The 18,199-nt window shown below is 49.3% G+C and overlaps 1 protein-coding gene across 1 annotated transcript in view; it reads left to right on the top strand.

Moving 5' to 3' along the window:
- LARS2 (leucyl-tRNA synthetase 2, mitochondrial) overlaps positions 1-18,199 on the top strand; it is a 123,535-nt gene that overhangs the window by 92,410 nt on the left and 12,926 nt on the right. The window contains exons 15-19 of the mRNA XM_004676252.2: positions 9,220-9,320; positions 12,106-12,288; positions 13,740-13,909; positions 16,054-16,131; positions 16,616-16,727. Coding sequence (XP_004676309.1) covers positions 9,220-9,320; positions 12,106-12,288; positions 13,740-13,909; positions 16,054-16,131; positions 16,616-16,727 — 644 coding nt within the window. The remainder of the gene's footprint in view (positions 1-9,219; positions 9,321-12,105; positions 12,289-13,739; positions 13,910-16,053; positions 16,132-16,615; positions 16,728-18,199) is intronic.

Here is an 18,199-nt window from a genome sequence, read left to right as displayed (position 1 = left end):
TCTGTAACACCAGGGGCCTTCTCTGTGCAAGTGAACGTTGCCGAACGTGTTAGTGTTTCTCTGGGTGTGTACCCACGAGCACAGCTGCTGGAGGCGGGGTACCCCGTGCTCTGCTTTACCAAGGAACACCAGGCTGTTTTCCAAAGCGGGAATGTAAGCCTGCACTTGCACTGCCAGAGCCGAGGGCGCCCGGCTCTCTGTACCTTCATTGCGACATCTCAGTGTTATCCAGCCGTTGTCGTTTTGATAAACTCGTAGCTATATAATCACTTTGTGGGTTAAATTTGAATTGAAGATGCTGCTTATTTATGAAGTTAGCCTGGCTTTAGTTATTTTGGGATCCCTGTGTCTCCTCTTCATTAAATCTGTTTCTCTCCTTACCTTTACTTCCTCTATGCTGTCTGTCTTTTATTGATTTGTAAGAATTCTTTAACTACTCTGGGTCCTAGTCCCTTTTTAGTTATTTTTGCCCAGTTCTTAGCTTATCTTATTTTTATGGGTGTCTTTTAATATAATAAATTTTAATCTTCCTTTATGGCTGTTGCTTTTAATGTCCCGATGCCATTAATGGAACAGGCCTGACGTCTCCTCATTGACCTCTGGTGCCCACTCTGTCATCAGTCAAGTTTTCACATATAGGCAGGGGCCTAGTTTCTTCTGTCCTTTGGTCCATTTGCTCTTTGCTATACTGATAATTTACTGGTCTCTGTTATTTAAATTTACAAGCTTAATACCCAATACAGAAAGTTCCCCTACTTGAGTCTTTATAGCCTTGGCTATATTGGGCCTTTGCTCTCTCATATAAATTTCAGATTCAGCTCATTAGTTCCAGAGAAATCTCTATGGCGAGTTTAATTGGAATTGCATCAAATCTACATGTTTATGAATGTCTTTTCTCACTCTACATCTTGCATCTCTGACCTTAACATCTGAAATAACTTTCCTTTTGTCTGGAATGTCTCTCATACCCTTTAGTAAAGTATATCTGTTATGTATCTAAAAGTACCTTAATTTCTACCTCACCGTCTTAGCATTTGCCAGCTCAGTGACACATTGAAAACAGTATTTTGACCTGTATTTTCTGGCTATTTCATTTGTTTTTCATCAGAACAATAATTTTGGCTCCCCTGCCTGCTGGACTATCAGGAACATAAATCCTGGGGTTCCCCACCCACCAGGTTATTATGTTGTGTGTTTGTCTTTTGTTAATATACTGTCTTTTGCGATTTTGTAATTGCAGAGAAGGAAAGGGGAGAAATAGCTGACTATCTCCTTATGTAAATAATCCAAATTGACAATAAAAAGATAGTACGAAAGTTGTACATATCTGACATGACAGGTTTCCAACTGCACAGAAAGTGAGCATTGAAATCGCCCCCTCTACCACACTCTCCGCCCGTTTCTTCTTCCTGTTAACGATTTCTTGACTTCTTCCATGAAACTATGCTGCATGTCTCCATGTCTCTGTTGGTATCGTTATTTAACACATGTTACATACATGTTTTTTGCTTTTTCTCTAATCCTGCATTTTGGTGCTCTTTCCATGTTGGCACATACAGATCTCCCATTCTTTTCCATTTACAGGCGCGAGTCCATCATATGAGTTTACCAGAATTTAGTTGAACATCTGTTTTTCCAATTGCTATTACAGGGGAAAATTGGTCCAGTGACTATATTCTTAAGAAGAACTGGGGTCCCTGTCTGTAGGGTCAAGTCCTGCCACCAGGGTGCAGGGACAAAAGATGTGTTTATGTCCTTACAGTTAGGGGAGAGGAAAAAATGCATTGCTCTCAAACCCCTTTGAGGCCCATTAAGCAGAAAAGAAGCAGCGAGGCAGTGCTCTCCCTCTCCCCTCAGACTGCCCCCTCCCTTGCGTGAGTGCATGCTTGGAATAAAAGCGTGCCCTACAGAAAGCTAATTAGGATAGAAATGAAATCCTTAAAAATAATCTTCTCATTAGTCCCAGGGGACTTCATGTGTAACAATTAAACTGATCCTCATCACAAGGGCACTAAACATACTGATAGCATTAATCTCAGGTAAATAAATCAGTGAAAATGCTTGTACCGTGGTTTATTGCATTTACTATTCTGCCTCACATTTCTTACCTAGGGAAACTTCTTGGACTTACTTGATAAAGATACCCACTGGGGGGAAATTGCACCCTGTTACTCGCACAATCTAGTGCACTTTTTGGGTGGATCAAGAGTTTTATCTCTTTATGATATAAACAGAATAAAATTGTTCTCAAAAGAAATCGTCTCCGTGGGCTCAGGAGAATCAGTAGAGGTTAAGTTCAAAGACCTAACACTACATGAGAGATAGTTCTGTCTTATATAGGTCTTGAAACAAAAACCTCAATGGATATCCTGCCCCTTAACAGTAGGATGCATTTCTACAGCTTTTGAATAATTATTTGTAGAAGTAGCAAATGAATCAATCAATTATTCAAAGAGAGACTATGTTAAGGTACAGGGAATGATATGACTGCCTTTATGACTTTTTTTTGCAATGGTTTAAACTATAGTTGAGGAGAAATACGGTTTCCAGCATTCCTATATAATTCTGCTTGGGGCCTGCTTTTGTTTCTATTCAAATTAATTTTTAATTTGCAAAGCTTCCATGCATACCCAGAATTTGCTTTAAGGAACAGCTTTATGATGTAACTTGAAATGTATGCAGTTTTTAAAAATTCTTTCTGGGGGGGCCCTCCCTGGTGGCACAGCGGGTTAAAGCACTGCACTAAGAAGCTTAAGCCACTTCTGCATGAGTTCAATCCCCACCTGCCCCGGAGGAGATCCACATGGCGCGGCAGACCTCTCCTGGCCCGCCCGCTGCTCCCCTCAGCAGTGTACCTAGTAGATCTGCCTGTTCTGTTCCCCACTCTGTCCCTGGTGAATCCTCTCACCATCCGCCTCTCTGGCCTGTACCCCAGTTCTGTACGAATAAATAAATCTTTAAAAAAAAATTCTTTCTGGGATTCTATCCCTTACTCCCCCATCCCTCTTCCCCTCCCCCCCCCAAAAAAAATATTTATTTTAAATACTCCAAAGGCTGCTCTTTCTGGAGAAGGTGCAGAGGTCATCTTACCGCCTCAGCATAGCTGGGGGAGTTGTTCCTATTAAACCACACAGGGCAGCAACAACCTCTGAAAACTCTCTCTGAGCCTTCACCTCTACCAGAGGCGTTTTGGGAAACTAATCGGCCGCAAACGAAATGAAAACCACCTACTGTCTGTGGTGATTCAGAATTCTCCAATTAGAAATCTTGAAAGCCTCCATGCAGCCTTCTCAAGCAGGCCTAGGCAGGGAATTGAGACCTGTGAGCCACGTGCACATTGTCTCTCCCTGCGTGCACTGGCTAGGTTTTCTGGAATGTGTGTCAGTCAGAATTAAAATCTCCGTAGTCCTCTAAATCGACATTGTCCTTTTTGAAGGGATTTGAGACTTCGGCTTTTCCATGGTTTTTCTCATTTCTCAGCCCAGTGACCACTGTCACAAGTGGTAGACCTGTCCCAGACCCCACTGGGCCAGTAATTAGCACTGTGGGCAGGAGACCTGCCCCTTTGGTGCTCAGTAGCCTGGGGCTGGGAATTCAGTCATCTCTGTGCACTCATTTCACTTTACACCATGACTCTGGTTAAATGTCTTCAAATATAAACAGCAAAGGCTTGGGTGGATCTCATCATCTTCCCCACTTTTCGAAGCGCCCTGGCCATTTCTTTCATCGCTGCACATCTGGCTTTGCAGTTTGAGCTTTTCGATGGTCTCTTTACCCGTATGAGAAGCTGGTTGGATGTACCCCATAGGGAACCACCATGCCTTCCGGTGTGTCCGAGCTCCCAGGGTAGTGATTGATTGCCAGCAGGTAATTTGCAAAAGCAGGTATGCAGAGAAATACAAATGAAACAGCAGTCAGGTGCATTTCCCATAGAGCAAAGAGGCTGGGATTCTACCCTGCGGGAAGGCAGTCAGGAATATGCTTTATCAAAAGCACTTTGATAATATATATTGAGAGCCAAAAAAACAGTCACACTTTTGAACACACTAATTGTTTTTCTAGAAAACTACCACGGGTGCAGACATGATTATACCCCTGCCCCCGCCCCCAGTGTTCATATAGGCGGTATTGCAAGTACTAAAGCTTGGATGTCATCTAGATGCCCAAGGCTGAGTCAGTCAAGCATAGCCCAGCTGTCTGGAGGGCTCGCATATGACTTTATAAAATTATATTATCGAGATTGTCTGATAACAAAAAGAAATGCCCCTGAAGTAGTAAGAAGTGAACAAAAACAGGACACGAAAGTATAGTTATCTCTGCTTTTGTATGTACATGCACACACATACACAAAGCAAGAGAAAAGACTAGAAAAAAGTGTGCATGCTAACACTAGTTTTCTCTAGGTGGGGAATTTATTGATGATTTTATTTTTCATTGCCTTTGTGATTTTTTTCTACATTTTTTACAATGATTAACTTTTTAACAGAGAGGGGAAAGTCATTTCTAGGATGAAATCTAAAGCAGGAAAATGTGCTGAGCACACACCACTTTGATTTTGTTAGTGGGTGACTGAGGGAGACCCAGGAACCCCAAAGGATTCACCCACCCATGTGCTAAAAGGCAAGAAAACATGCTCCTAGAGTGTGTGTGTGTGTGTGTGTGTGTGTGTGTGTGTGTGTGTGTGTGTGTGTTGGGAGGGGACGCTGGAGGGGAGTAAGAGAAGAATGGATTTCAAGTGATAGTTTCCCATAAATTAATTACCTATCCCTTAATGGGCAAATGTCCAACCAAACAGACTCGGCCCACAGCGGGGCCGTTGAGGCCTGGAAGCATGATGCAGTCTAAGTTACCTTCTGGTAGGGAACCACACGAAGAGGGTGAGGCAGGTCCCGGAGAGCTGGGACGGAAGAGACTCAAACTTTAGAACATCGCACATCAGGACAACAGCTGCCGCCGTCCCTACCCCGAGCGGACCCCCGAGCAGCCTCCCCGTGCCGCTCTGCGACTGGGTCATCCGAGGGTCTCCGCGTGTCTCTTCTCATGGCGCCGCCCGTGTGTCTCTCCCCACCCTTCACTCCACTTCATTTATATGCCCGCCTCGATCCTGCCCAGCCGCCCCATCCAGGAAATCCAGCTCATGGCACCTTGGGGCATGAGATCCAAGGTGCCTGTGTGTGTGAGGGTGGGGAAATGGCTTCCCTTGTGCTCTGCCTGCTTCCAGAGTGTGACAGTTTGTGGGTGTGGATTGGCATCTATGTTGTCCCCACCTCAGCAGTAGGGTGGAAACTACCCAGGGCCACTGCAGTGGGGACTATGTCCTGACGCCCCTGAATTGAAGCCTTTTCTCTCGCTCTGTGAGAGACAGCTGTCATCATGGGACGCTTGTCAGGTCTTGTCGTCGCTCTCTAATTCAACTCAATGCCCTGAATTGGGAAGCTCTCTGCAGTCGCAGTCACCAAAGAGTGGTGACGGCAGGAGCCGCTGTCCTGGGCTAGGCAAGCTTGCTGACCATGGAGCGCTCAGCAGGCCTGGTCCAGGGGCTTTTTCCTGTGTCTCTGATCACACAGAAGTGGAGCTATTGAGAGAAGGGAAAGGAAGAGAAGAGAAGCTTTGCTTGGTGCTCCCTGTTTTAATGAGGCCTCCTTCCGTGCTACTGGCAGGCTAGGAAACAGAAATAGTGACATTTGAGATGAATCGTGGCTTAGAAACTGGCTAATTATGGGAACATGATGGCCTTAGGCATGGGGCACGGAAGAAGAGGAAGATGAACTTGGTCTCCAAATCCAACGCAGGAGCAACTTTCAGCGCCCTCAGCTTTCTGTCTTCTCTCCAGATCTCTGTCTGCCCAGGTCGAACGGTGGGTGTCAGGCTGAGCTTTCTTAAGTAGGCAAATGCCCTCCACAGCCACTCCATAGAGCTCTGATGAGTCCTGAGATTCTTTCACCGTGGCTTGGTTAGTATATTCCTTGTGTGCCATGATTATTTTTTTTTTTTTAAATAAAGGCACTGATATATATATATAGTCTGTTAATCTGTTCTGAAATTTCTTGTTTATTGTAATAATTCGCATAATCATTCCCTCCTTCTGAGTCTCTCCCTTTCCCCTTTCCCCTTTCTTCTTCCTTCTATTCTCAGTGCTGCATAGAAGTGATGTGCAAGCATTGATTGTGATCTCTGAGTTAAGCGGTCTGGCAGTCGGGATTCCTCCCTCCCCTTGGCTCAACCCGCACGGACCTTCCTGAGCTGCAGTGTGAGCAGACAGCACCCCAGCAGGGGAAGCAGTGAAGGAGGAAGCAGGAAGCTGACCCAGAGAAAAGAGCACAAATTTGTAGTCATGACAATGGACCCATCTAGACTCTTCCTCCAGGCAGAAGCTCTGCCTAATGCCCTTCCCTGGGACGGTTCTGATTCCAAAGGAGTCTGCTGGTGGCTTAGATTACAGATTTTCTCACAAAGCCCCCTGCTTTGCATGGTCACTAATGAGCACATACCTTAATTGCTTATAAAGTTTTGTTATAAAACTTTTGTTAAGTGAATGACGCGTGAATGACATGGGCTGGTGAATCTGAATGATGAACTTGGCACCATGGTGCGATTGCTGCCCCTCAGGACTGAACTCCCAGTCCAGGGGGCCGTTGATGTCCTCTTGTCCCCAGTTCCCACACACCTCATACTCCCTGTCACCCTTCATGCTTCTTCCTGCGTTGTTGATGGTGACTGACCAGTCCATCTTACCGTGAGCTCTCAGATTAGCTGCAGGCTGTTCTCTATCCAGCAAAGCATGTATGACTCCTTATTTAGAGCTAACCTACACATGAGGGAGAGTGGCAGGCTCCAGGCACGAGGAAGACGCCAGATTTCCTAAGTCCTGTCACGTGGCAGGTTTGTCCTGTGGCTTCCTGGAGAGCCCTGGACAAGTGGGGAGGAGTCAGGGGGCTGCCCAGGCCCTGGGAAGTGCCCCTCCCACTGTGAAATTCCTTGTAAGCACTCCTGGGGGACACTCTCCCACTCCCCTTGCTCACCTCCCTGTGAGCTTGAAGTGGGCAGAGCTCGCAGTCTTCCTGTGCCTCCCCCTGCCCAACGGTCACGGCCCCGTGGAGCCCATCACCCCGTGCCTCCCCGTCATTCACTTCTTTCCTCCCTCAGCTCTTGTCCCCTCTACTTTGTCCCAGCCTCTGCTGCTGGCAGGTTTCATTCTTCATTCATGGAAGCAAGTTTTATCCAGTGCAAACCAGTTAACATCTGCTGAGTCTGCTCTGCACCGGCCCACAGAGGGGCCTGCATGGGTTCTCCTCCAGCCCCTTCCTCACAGGAGGGAAGCAACTCACCTGAAGACACAATTAAATTTAGTGCCTGCCAAATGCAGTTACAGGTACTACACTGGACAACCAGGAAGAAGTAACTAATTCTGACCAGGAAGGCCCCTGGCTCCTTCCTTCCCAGCAGAGGTCGCCTTTGAGTGGAGCCTGGAAGGCAGAGTCGAGTTTTGACACGAGAGACTTTTTTAAGATTTATTTATTTGTGCATACAGAACTGGGGTACAGGCCAGAGGTGCAGGGGGTGAGAGGAGTCACCAGAGACAGAGTGGGAAGCAGAACAGGCAGATAGAGGGGAACAGCGGGCGGGTCAGGAGAGGTCTGCCGCACCATGGGTCACCGCCGGGGTGGGGATCGAACTCACACTAAAGTGGCTGCCGCCAGCTTGCAGTGCTGCGTCCTAACCCGCTGCGCCACCAGGGAGGGCCCCAGTGGGAGACTTTGATAGTGCTTCAGGGAGACGTTTGAGTGAAACATGGGGGAAGGCAGAGGAGGAGAATAGGGTGGGAGAACCTTCAGGCCACCCTGAGGAATTTGGACTTGATTTGTAAACAGTCTTTTATATGACGAGACCCTTCTTCCTTCACAGCTCTGAATATATGTTTATGTTGTGAAAAGTTAGCACATTTCTTCCTAAGCTAATACACTTTCCATATGTGTTGCGTTTCAATTAACAGTTTACTTTAAAAAGTGTTTTAAAAATGAAGGCGAGAGGACTACATGTACTTGAAGTTAGCTAAGGTCATGCTCATCCAGGTTGCACTTCTACCCCTGCCCCGAAGGTGGCAGCATTGTGCCACTTGAAAAACTGCCGAACAGCGCAGGATTCCATTTCTTCCCTAACCCCTTCTGCTGATTTGGGTCGTCCTACTCTTCTTAATCTTTGGAATCCAGGTTTTTCCTCCCTCCTGCCACCCTCAAGACATTTTTTAAAAGAGTTTTCGAGGGTGAACTTTGGCTCCAAATTGTGCACACCAAGCATGCACAGAAGAGCCACCTGGGAGCGGGTGCTGGGTGACCCAGCCTTTCCTGGTGGAAGTCTAGCTCATTGGCATTGTGCTCCTGGATGGATTTGTAGCTGGTCTCTTCCCTCCCCTCCCCAATAAAAAGTAGCCTCACGAACTTCTTTTGCCTTCAACTGTTGTATTGTTTAGGTAATGAGGTTAGAATCCAGGTGCAGTGGAGGGCAAAGGTGGCCTTGTGAATCGCTCATTCACCCATGTTGGGACCTGGAAGAGCCTGTCCTCTGCCGAGCTCAGGGCTAAGCGCGGGCATGGAAGGAGGTCTAAGCTGGTCCGTGCACATGCGTACAGGGCGGGCCGTAGGCGTGGGTCCACGCTGCAGTCACAAAGCAGCCAGGTCGCCTCAGAACAGCCTGTGTGGGGTGCTGTGGGGCATGAGGGAGGGCCAGGAGCTTGTGTGAGGGACTGTGTGACCGACACCCAGAGAAGGGGGTGCTTCAGCTTACCCGTGAGCAGAGTCCGGGTTTCTCAGGACTCCGGGCAGAGCTGGGCATTCCTGCCAGCAGACACCTAGGCAGCACAGCGCATTCCAGGAGCACCCACGTAGCCGGTGTATGTAACTGCCGGAGCAGCCACCAGGCAGGCAGAGAGGGGCCATGGGAGAGAAACTACACCCTCGGTCTGCTGGGTGCAGGTTTCTGGGCTTGCTGTGGAGCATGCAGACCTGTGTGGGCTGAGGCACGAGCTCCCCTGTGGCATCTGTGCCAGTGAGCCTGCAAAACGGAGAACACGGACTCCTCCTTCGAAGGCCTTTTGTGCTATGATGCTATATAAGTTCACAGGGTTTCTTATTCATTTTTCATGCCTTGCTATGTAAAAAGTCACATGTTGAGGGACTCTCGATGGGATATAAACTGTATTATCCTGCTATCTCTTCTCAGGGAGCCTTTTCACAAGCTGCTGGCCCAGGGCCTTATCAAGGGGCAGACATTCCGCCTACCGTCTGGACAGTATCTGCGGCGAGAGGAAGTCGACCTCACAGGTGAGGATGGCCTCTGTGGTCCTACAGGCCTGGCGTCAGCCGGTCAGCAGATGGACCCAGCCACAAGGCCTGGCTGGGTGGGGTCCAGGAGAGGCCCTGTGGTCCCACAGCCTCAGCTTGCTCAGCCCTCTGCAGCGGGGCAGGGGCTGGTTGTGGCGCTGCCCTCCGCGGCCAGTGTAAGCCCCGTCTGGCTTCCAGCAGGGTTTTCCCCTGTGTGGCAGAGCATTCCCTGTCTTAGCCCACGTTTGACAGCCCCTCTCAGGGACAGAGCGCCATGCCCAAGAGACCTTCCCAGGATTGGGGTACCCCCAGCATTTCTTCCCTTGTAGCTCACTTGAGAGCCTTGTCCCAGAACACCGGCGCACCCAGCCAGCACTCCCCCGACGTCCCTGCCCACCCGCCCGGCTCTCCCAGGCCTCTCCACTCCACTCCACGTTTCCACTCTCCCTCAGAGACTGCCTCCTGTAGGGTCTCTAGGTGGCAGATGAAACAGGGGCGTGCAGAAAGGGGGAGGGGTATGCTGAGAGGCAGCTTTGAGGCACCCCAGCACACCAGCCAGAAAGCTTAGGAAAACCAGTGCTAGTGGTTTGGGTAACCCAACAGTCTCTTAAATGGTACGTCCAAGAGAGACGCTCAGGTGGAAGCGGCCGATGGGGTGTCCTGACCAAAAGCAGTGGTAGAGCAGGGCTTGGAACTGACGCCGTGGCCTGTGGAGGAAAACCCTTTGGGGAAGCAGGAACTAGAAGTGCTTCTCCACTGCAGAACCGGAGCAGGGAGCCCCATCCAGGGGCAGGGAGCCCCATCCAGGGCCAGGCAGCCCCATCCAGGGGCAGGGAGCCCCATCCAGGGCCAGGCAGCCCCATCCAGGGCCAGGCAGCCCCATCCAGGGGCAGAGAGCCACAGCCACGGGGAGCCACATCCAGGGGCGCTTGCATTCCCTCTCAGCTCTCTGAGCGACGAAGGCTGCGCCGACAGCGGTGCAGCTTGCATACTGCACAGGGACCAGCTCGGGGTAAGCTGGGCCTCAAATCAGCCCCTTGCCCACCGGGGGCCACATCTGCCGAAGAGGCCACTGTTTTCTTACCTCTCACTTCTGCTCCAAAATTGGCCTTTTTCCTCATCTGCACAACAGCACTGTGAAGACTAGGCAGAGCCAGAAGGGGTGCGTGGGGTAGAGGCACCCCTCGAGCCTCACCAGCAGGAGCAAGGATGAAACTCCAGAACTGCTATCTCCCTGCCAGAAAGGCGGCTCAGCGCAGGGACAGGGCTGTCACCCATGCAGAGCCCGGGTCCCTGAAGTCACCGGCCGCTCCTCCCTCCTCTCTCTCTCAAGCCTCTCGCTTCTCTCTGTTCTCCTTCCAGGCCTCGATTCTGCCCTCCGCTAATTTCAGCCCACAGAGTGACCTTGGATAAGTGTCAGGTCTTGCCCCGTCTCCTTGGGGCCTTACTGGTTGCTGTGCCCAGCAACATCCAAGCAGAGTTTCCATCTCTTGGTAGTAGGTCCTGAGAGAGGCTCAGCCTGCCCCAGGGGTGGCCATTTAGACACCAGCAGTGTGGGGGTGAGGAGGAGACCTCTCCAAAGAAAGGTGCGGTGGGCTGGCCCCGCAAACGGACACCCCGTCTTCTGTGAGCCCCATGAGTAACTCCACTGCCAGATCATGGTGACCATGACCTGGAGGGGGCGAGCGGGCCTCCAGCTAAGGCGGCCTCTCGTGCTCTGAGCCCCTGACCGGGCAGAGGCCAGCTTCCATTGGAGACCCAGAGTCCACAAAGAAAACAGCCAGCTGTGCAAAGCTTTCTGATCCTTCTTTACTCCCTTTTTAGTATTTAAGTAATTTGCTTGTGTAACAAGGGAAATTTCTTTGTCTTCTTTTGTCGTTGAGACAAAACTAGAGCAGGTCTAGTACTCCAGCTGCACTACATGCTCCAAAGGAGAAGGCTTGTGGTGTAGCTTCGTTTATTCAGAAAGCCATGTATTTTTATTGTGCAATATAGGAAAGAGAAAGAGGCACGCTAAGTGCCCTGGTGGGAATCTCTGCATTAATCTTTCAATTAGTGGACAGTCTTTAAATGTTGAATTGCTCACCCAGTACAGGCTCGCCGCGTTTTAATTGTACTGAACTTTATGGTCTGTCACGGATATTGCTGGGGTATTTTGTTTTGCAAACTGAAGATTTTGGGCAACAAAAGATTATGACACACTGAAGGCTTAAATTTGGGTAGTGTTTTTTTTTTTAAGCTTTTATTTATTTGTGCATACAGAACTGGGGTACAGGCCAGAGGTGCAGGGGCGGTGAGAGGATTCACCAGAGACAGAGTGGGGAACAGAACAGGCAGACTGATGAAATATGCTGCTGAGGGGAGCAGCGAGCGAGCAAGACAGGAGAGATCTGTGGCGCCATGTGGGTCACCTCCCCAACCAGGAATCGAACCTGCACTGAAGCGGTTGCAGCTTGCTTGCGGTGCTGCGTTTTAACCCGCTTTGCCACCAGGGAGGGCCCTGGTTAGCATTTTTAATTAGGATATGTACATTGTTTTTCAAGACATACTGTTATTACACACTTAACAGATGACAGAGCAGTGTAAACATGACTTTTAAATGCGCCGGGAGACCAAAGAAGCCCCAGGACTCGCTTTACTGTGCGACTCGCTTTAGTGCAGTGGTCCGGAGGATTTCCCAGGCGGGACTGTTTTCCTATTGAGTATATTTTTATAGGATCAAACCAGAACCACACACACACAGCCACACTCACGGCACAATACTGACGTGCAGTTTGGTGTCTAGGTTCTGTTCCTGTTCATGCAAAAACCAAAGAGAAGCTAGAGGTGACATGGGAGAAGATGAGCAAGTCCAGACACAACGGGGTGGACCCCGAGGAAGTGGTGGAGCAGTACGGCATCGACACCCTCCGGCTCTACCTCCTTTTCGCTGCCCCTCCAGAGAAGGATGTCTTGTGGGATGTGAAAAGTAAGCCCCTTCCTCTTCCTGGCCTGCCTGCCGAGTGATTCACATCGGCCAGGATTCCGGGACGGAAATGTCATTGCTGAAGACGGTAGGGGAGAATCCTAGGAGTCAGTTCCACGAAGCAAGTGGCAGTTTGTCCAGCTTCCTATAGCCTGAGGCCGGTGTTCTCAGATGTAAGGGAGCCTCGGAATCCTGAGGGGCTAGTTGCAATTACAAGTCTGAGTCCCTGCTCCAGAGCAGGGCCCAGAAGCCCGCCTTTAACAAGCCTGTGGTGTTCGGATGAGGTGCTGGAAGGACTCTACTTTGAGAACTGTGTCCTCGAAGGGAGATTGGCTGCCAAGCGCCTCTCAGGCCCACTGTGACCTGCCCAGGCCAGTCGCCTCCTGATTTGCCCTAAAAGGAATTTGTCTAAAACATGTCATTGTCCCTTACCGATGCAGAAAACCCAGTCAAGTTCTGTGGCCTCTTTGGTCACACACAACAGCCTCCATCCCTCCGGGGGCTATTTATCTTTCCAAAGTTGGGTATAAAATGCCCTGATGGAAACTGATCTTGGGTGTCTGGATCTCCTAGAGTAAACCCTCCAACACACAGAAAAGACCTGCACTGGCCCTAATTTGGCCAGTCGTGTGACCCAGGGCCCCAGGGTGAGCCATTCAGCTTCTCCAGGAGATTCGATTAGCAGCTCCACTGGATAAACAAACGTGTCTGAAACACGTAACACGCGCCTGGCGGAAACGGCTTAAGCATGTCCTGCTGGGTAGCACTTCAGCTTCCAGGCAGCCTGCAAACGCCTGGGCCTGGTTCCCCTTTTGTGTGCCGTGTGCTGGGCCAAGCCCGCTGTTGGTTTCTCGAACCTTTGGTTGCAGCACGTTTTCTTAACCTGGGAAGCCGCGCACTGACACCCCTCCCGGCCTGGCCTGGGCCAGTGACAGCTGGTGGGCAGCACTTGGAGTAACTGAGCCTACATGATCTGGGGCACCAAGATACGGCAGAATCAGACTCGGTCTGGGTGCGCGAAGCCAGACACCACCCTTGGGGGCATAGCGAAGGGTGTCGTCAGTGGACAGGTGCTCTTCTTAGCTTAGTCATGGTGGCCCATCACCCATGGCTTCACTTTCTAAGGTTTCGGTTACTCGCAGTCAGTCTCATCTGAAAATACGAGAGTACGGTAAGATATTTCACAGAGATCATATAACTTTGACTACAGTCTGTCGTTGGAGCTGTTCTGTTTTATTGTTAGTGATCAGTTCACTTCTTGCTGTGCCTAATTCTTAGGTTAGGCTTTTCACAGGGATGGGTGGGGAACAGTGTGGACGGTGTGGCACTATCTGTGGTTTTAGTCATCCGCTGGGGCTCTCGGGACGTGACCCCTGGGGCGGAGGGGGTTGCTTCAGAACCAAATCAAGCATCCTCATGGTGATCCCTTTCCCATTTCCTGCCACTAAACTTAGCTGACGCTCTCCCTGGGGTGCTGAGATGGCAGCAGCGCCTGTGGGCCTTAACAACCCGATTTATTGAGGCCAGGACTTCCGGGAAGACACCCAGGCCTCAGTTGCTGAGTAAGCAGGAGAAAGCCGAGGCCAGGAAGCTCCAGGAGTATAAGAACTCGGTCATCAATCAGGTCAGAAACTTCCAGGGAACACCAGTTGTCTCTGTATCGGAGCCCGCGTGGTCTGGGGGGGCCTCTGTGGGTCTTCTTCCTTCCCTTACTCTGAGCACCCCTTTACTGTGATGAGTCGATCTGACTGTTTCGGATACTCACCTAGTGCAGAGACACTGGCAGGAAATGGCTCCCTCTGCCGATGGCTCACACGTGTCCAGCCTGAGCTCAGGCAGCTGCCCGCGTTCCGTGTTTCTGTTCTGAGCACACCCAGCAGAGAACCAAATTCAGCATCACACTAATGATATACTACTTACGTTATGTGAACAGAGACTGCGTTTTAGGGTGAAAGAAGCTTGGAAAGATTCTCTTCTTTCACCTCCTTATTTTACAAATGGAACAGAGATAAGGCAGAGAGTATGCCTGCCTTCTGGAAAGTCACACAGCTAGTGTGTCCTGAGCAGACTAGACTCCAGGTTCCCCGGATGTACAGCATGGCGGGGACCTTCCCACTCAGTGACACTATATAGTTGTCTAAGTCATCCTAAAAGATTCTTCTTGGACAATAAAATCCTTCAAATCTTCTATCTGGAAGTCTGCTATAAACCATGACATTCCCCCTTTTTAGGAACTATGTGGAGAAAAAAAAAAGCCTTATGTCTTTGAAAGAAGGCATTTAGGAAATCCAGAGCCATATTTTAAATGAATACCAGATACCCAAGTGCTCCTTGGGCTGTTTTTGTTTTTTTTTTTAAGATGTGCTGATTCAAACTTACAAAGTCAGCCAAGGTCACTTGGCGAGATTCTGATAACTGGCAGCTTTGAAGGAAGAGGGTTGTTCCTCCCCAGCTTATATAAACTGAAAGCACCCTGGGTCCAGCCTGGTCTCATTTGGCGACACTTCTTCAGTTTTATTTCCGTCTCATGTGGATGAACCACTCCCCGAATTGAATGCACCAACCTGAGTGCACCCGAGTGATCGTTTTCCTGCCTTGTCTTTCTTCCCTGTGTTTGGCAGATTCTTCTGTTCTGTCAGATAATAGAACTGGGCTGTTGCAACAAGTTGAAAACTCTTGACAGCTAAAGATGTGCTATTTTTCTCTATTCTTGCCCATGTTCAAAATCAAGCACACGAGCAAGAAAGAAGCTGACAGCTCGTATTGGTGTCTTTGAGTTGACTCCATATTTCAAAATGTACAAGGAACCGTATCCCGCATCCAGCTAGCATTCCTTGTGAGGTCAAGTCATATACCAAGGAGAAGTCACATCCTTTACCCCACATCCTGTTTACTAATGTTGAAGCTTGCTGCTCCTGCCTCCCATTCAGGTAGTCAGCAAAGCCTTCCTCTGCAGCGACGGCGAGAAACAGCCGTGTCCCCGACAGGGCGGAAGGAGCTGCCTTGAACAGTAGAGAAACTTTGCCATGTTGGTGCTGCTCAAATATTATAGTCATTTGAGCTAGTGAATATATTTAAAGTATCTTCGATCACATTCAGTTTTACATGTTTCTGATAGTGGATATCTTTTTTTATTAGAAAAGTTTATTTTTACATCATTTTGTACATTTTTTTTTCCACCTCAATTGTAATCCCCGCGGGTTTCCCATCACCAAGTCAACTGTGTGCCATCAGTATAATCCTGTGCATTTCCCTCCTCTCCCCCCCGTTTTTGAGCCCATTCCCCACTCCACCCCCGCAAAATGTCTCTGGTATATGGTTGTTCATTATTTTTGTTATTTTCTCGCCTGGTCCATTATACTCCTGCTATGAGTGATGCCATCTGGTATTTTTCTTTCTCTTTCTGGCTTATCTCACTAAGCATGATCTTTTCCAGCTCCATCCAAGTTGCTGCAAAAGACATGTGTTTCTCTTTTTTTGATTGCTGAGTAATATTCCATTGTATATATGTACCACATCTTTCTAATCCAGTCATCTACTTTTGGGCATGTGGGCTGCTTCCATGTTTTTCCAATTGTCAATAAAGCAGCAATAAACATGGGGGTGCAGGTATCTTTTTCAATCAGTGTTTTTGTGTCTTTTAGGTAGATACCTAGGAGTGGGATTGCTGGGTCATAGGGAAGCTCCATGTTTAGCAGATAGTGGATATCTTAAAGGAATTTTTGTAGAAATCTTAAAGCTGGTTGGTAACTCAACTTTTATCAATAGGTGACTGCCCATTTCACAGAGGATTTCTCGTTGAATTCTGTGATTTCTCAGCTGATGGGACTCAGCAGTGCCCTCTCGGTAAGTGGCCTCTCTGTCCTTACAGACAGGGTGAGTGGGGGCGGGGGTGCGGGGCAGGGGGTTTGAGCCATATGGTCAGGTAGCCTGCAGGACCCCAGGTATGGGACAGAGAACAGAGGCTTTTTTATCTTAAAGAAGCCTTCATTCCATAAGTCACAACCTTAATTTATAGCGGGGAGGGTCAATTTTTAAAAACAACTCCAATTTAACATCAACCTGGCTTCTACCCCAGGCTGCCACTTGGCTAACTGCCCTCCATGGTGAGGCAGCGGTGAGAACTCCCCGAGTTAGCATCAGAGGGAGGGCATAGTACATGCTCAGTTAGTTAGCAGAATTGTTGCCACAGTTGCAGCTGTTTTGATTCTAAAGTTAGACGGAGCATGTGCTTCGGCCAGAGGCTCCTACGACTGTACCCCTGGACTTTTAATGCCTTCACAGCCTTTCTGATCCTTACCTGACAGTGGTGTTCTTTTCTCTTCCTCAGCAAGCCTCTCAGAGAGTGGTTCTCCACAGTGCCGAGTTTGAGGATGCCTTGTGTGCCCTGATGGTGATGGCAGCTCCGATGGCCCCTCACATAACCTCGGAGCTCTGGGCAGGTAGGCGGGGAAGCCTTCCTTCACCAGAGGCCACTAACCGGCATGTTCTCAGGTCCCTGGGGAACATTCAGGTCCTTATCTACTGGTGTCCGGCATTTGCCATCCACCTCTTTCTTTTACTCTGAGGGGCTGTATGTTTCTTTATTGTGGTCACCGTTGCCAAGGGGAAAGACATTTCCCCACTTTGTACCAGTGTGCCCCAACCAATCTGTATCTTGCTGTCACCACAGAACACTCTTTCTCATAACTCAGCCTCCTAGTATGCACACATCATCACCCCTTGTGTCTTCCTGAGATGGAAATTCACATTTGACAGGTGGAGAGGAGAGCACCTGGAATTAAATTGAAGACCTGGAGTCACTCGTTTAGACTGTAATTCAATCCTCTTACCAAATGGTTTTTCCTAAAGTAGCCACTGGAGCAGATCTGACAGCCTAAGGCTCGTGTGCTAAGTGGACACTGCCCCCCCCACCCCCACCCCGCTCCCTTGGGGCTCTGGGCAGTAACTGGAGAATCTGTGTGTGTAACCAGCTCCTGGTGATCTGATGTACAAGCCTTTGAGGGACTGTGACAACTACGAGACCAGGCTGTCAGATGAAAGCCCAGGCAAGGCTGCCCGTGCCTTCCTCCAGGGCAGCCTCGCGAATGTTCCACGGGGCCCATCAGTAATTTCAAAAGGCACCCCTGGAAATAGCTACATTCTCTTCTTTTAAGACATCACTTGAACTTTATTTACATTAGACTGTCTTCTCTGTTCATCCCCAACCCCCATCTTTTCCATTTCTATTTTGTATTTCAATATGGAGCTACATGTTAGAAGAAAAAAATAGAGTTGGTTTGTCATTGAAGCACTTTGCCCAAGTTATTCTCAGTCCTCTTCGTAAAGCCAGTGCAGTATGGGCAATCCAGGTGTTTTTCGCTGCATCACTGCTGAGTTCTAGGTCCCGGCAGGTGCAGGCCAGTCGCTTTCCTGTGTCTTTAGCAGTGGCTGTGATGTAGAAATGGAAATGAAGTGAGAAGGTGCTAGGCCAGAGGACTTGGCCTGGCTGAGCTGGCCCAGTGCTCCAAACCTGACTTCACAAGGCTCCCGTCACTCCTGTGGACGATTCATACGCGCTGGCAAGACAAGGGCAGCCTGGGACGCTGCATTTACGCATGCGTTTATCTGGGCCGGCTGCACAGCAGCCTCCCTAATACCTTGCCCGAAGACCGAGATGTGGTCGGGAGAGGTCGGGTCACGGCCTGCGTGCTCTTGGCCACTGACTCCACACATCTAGTCCCTAGGCAGAAGCTCACAGTTCCAGTCTTTCATCTAATATCAGATGAAAAGACAAGCAACTGCAAGAAGGAAGTGAGGAGACAGTTATTTGTGCTGCCAAGTTAGTCCACTCACAATGAGGAGAAAGCCCTCGTTGGGTGTGTGATCCTTTGATGAGTTCTTTGAGCCCTCTGAGAGCTGACCTATGTCTTTT

This window comes from Condylura cristata, unplaced genomic scaffold (assembly GCF_000260355.1).
Source record: "Condylura cristata isolate star-nosed mole 26May11 unplaced genomic scaffold, ConCri1.0 scaffold00004, whole genome shotgun sequence".
Lineage (NCBI taxonomy): Eukaryota > Metazoa > Chordata > Mammalia > Eulipotyphla > Talpidae > Condylura > Condylura cristata.
Note: the sequence above shows the minus strand (reverse complement) of the source record. Positions and strands in the feature narration are given on the sequence as shown.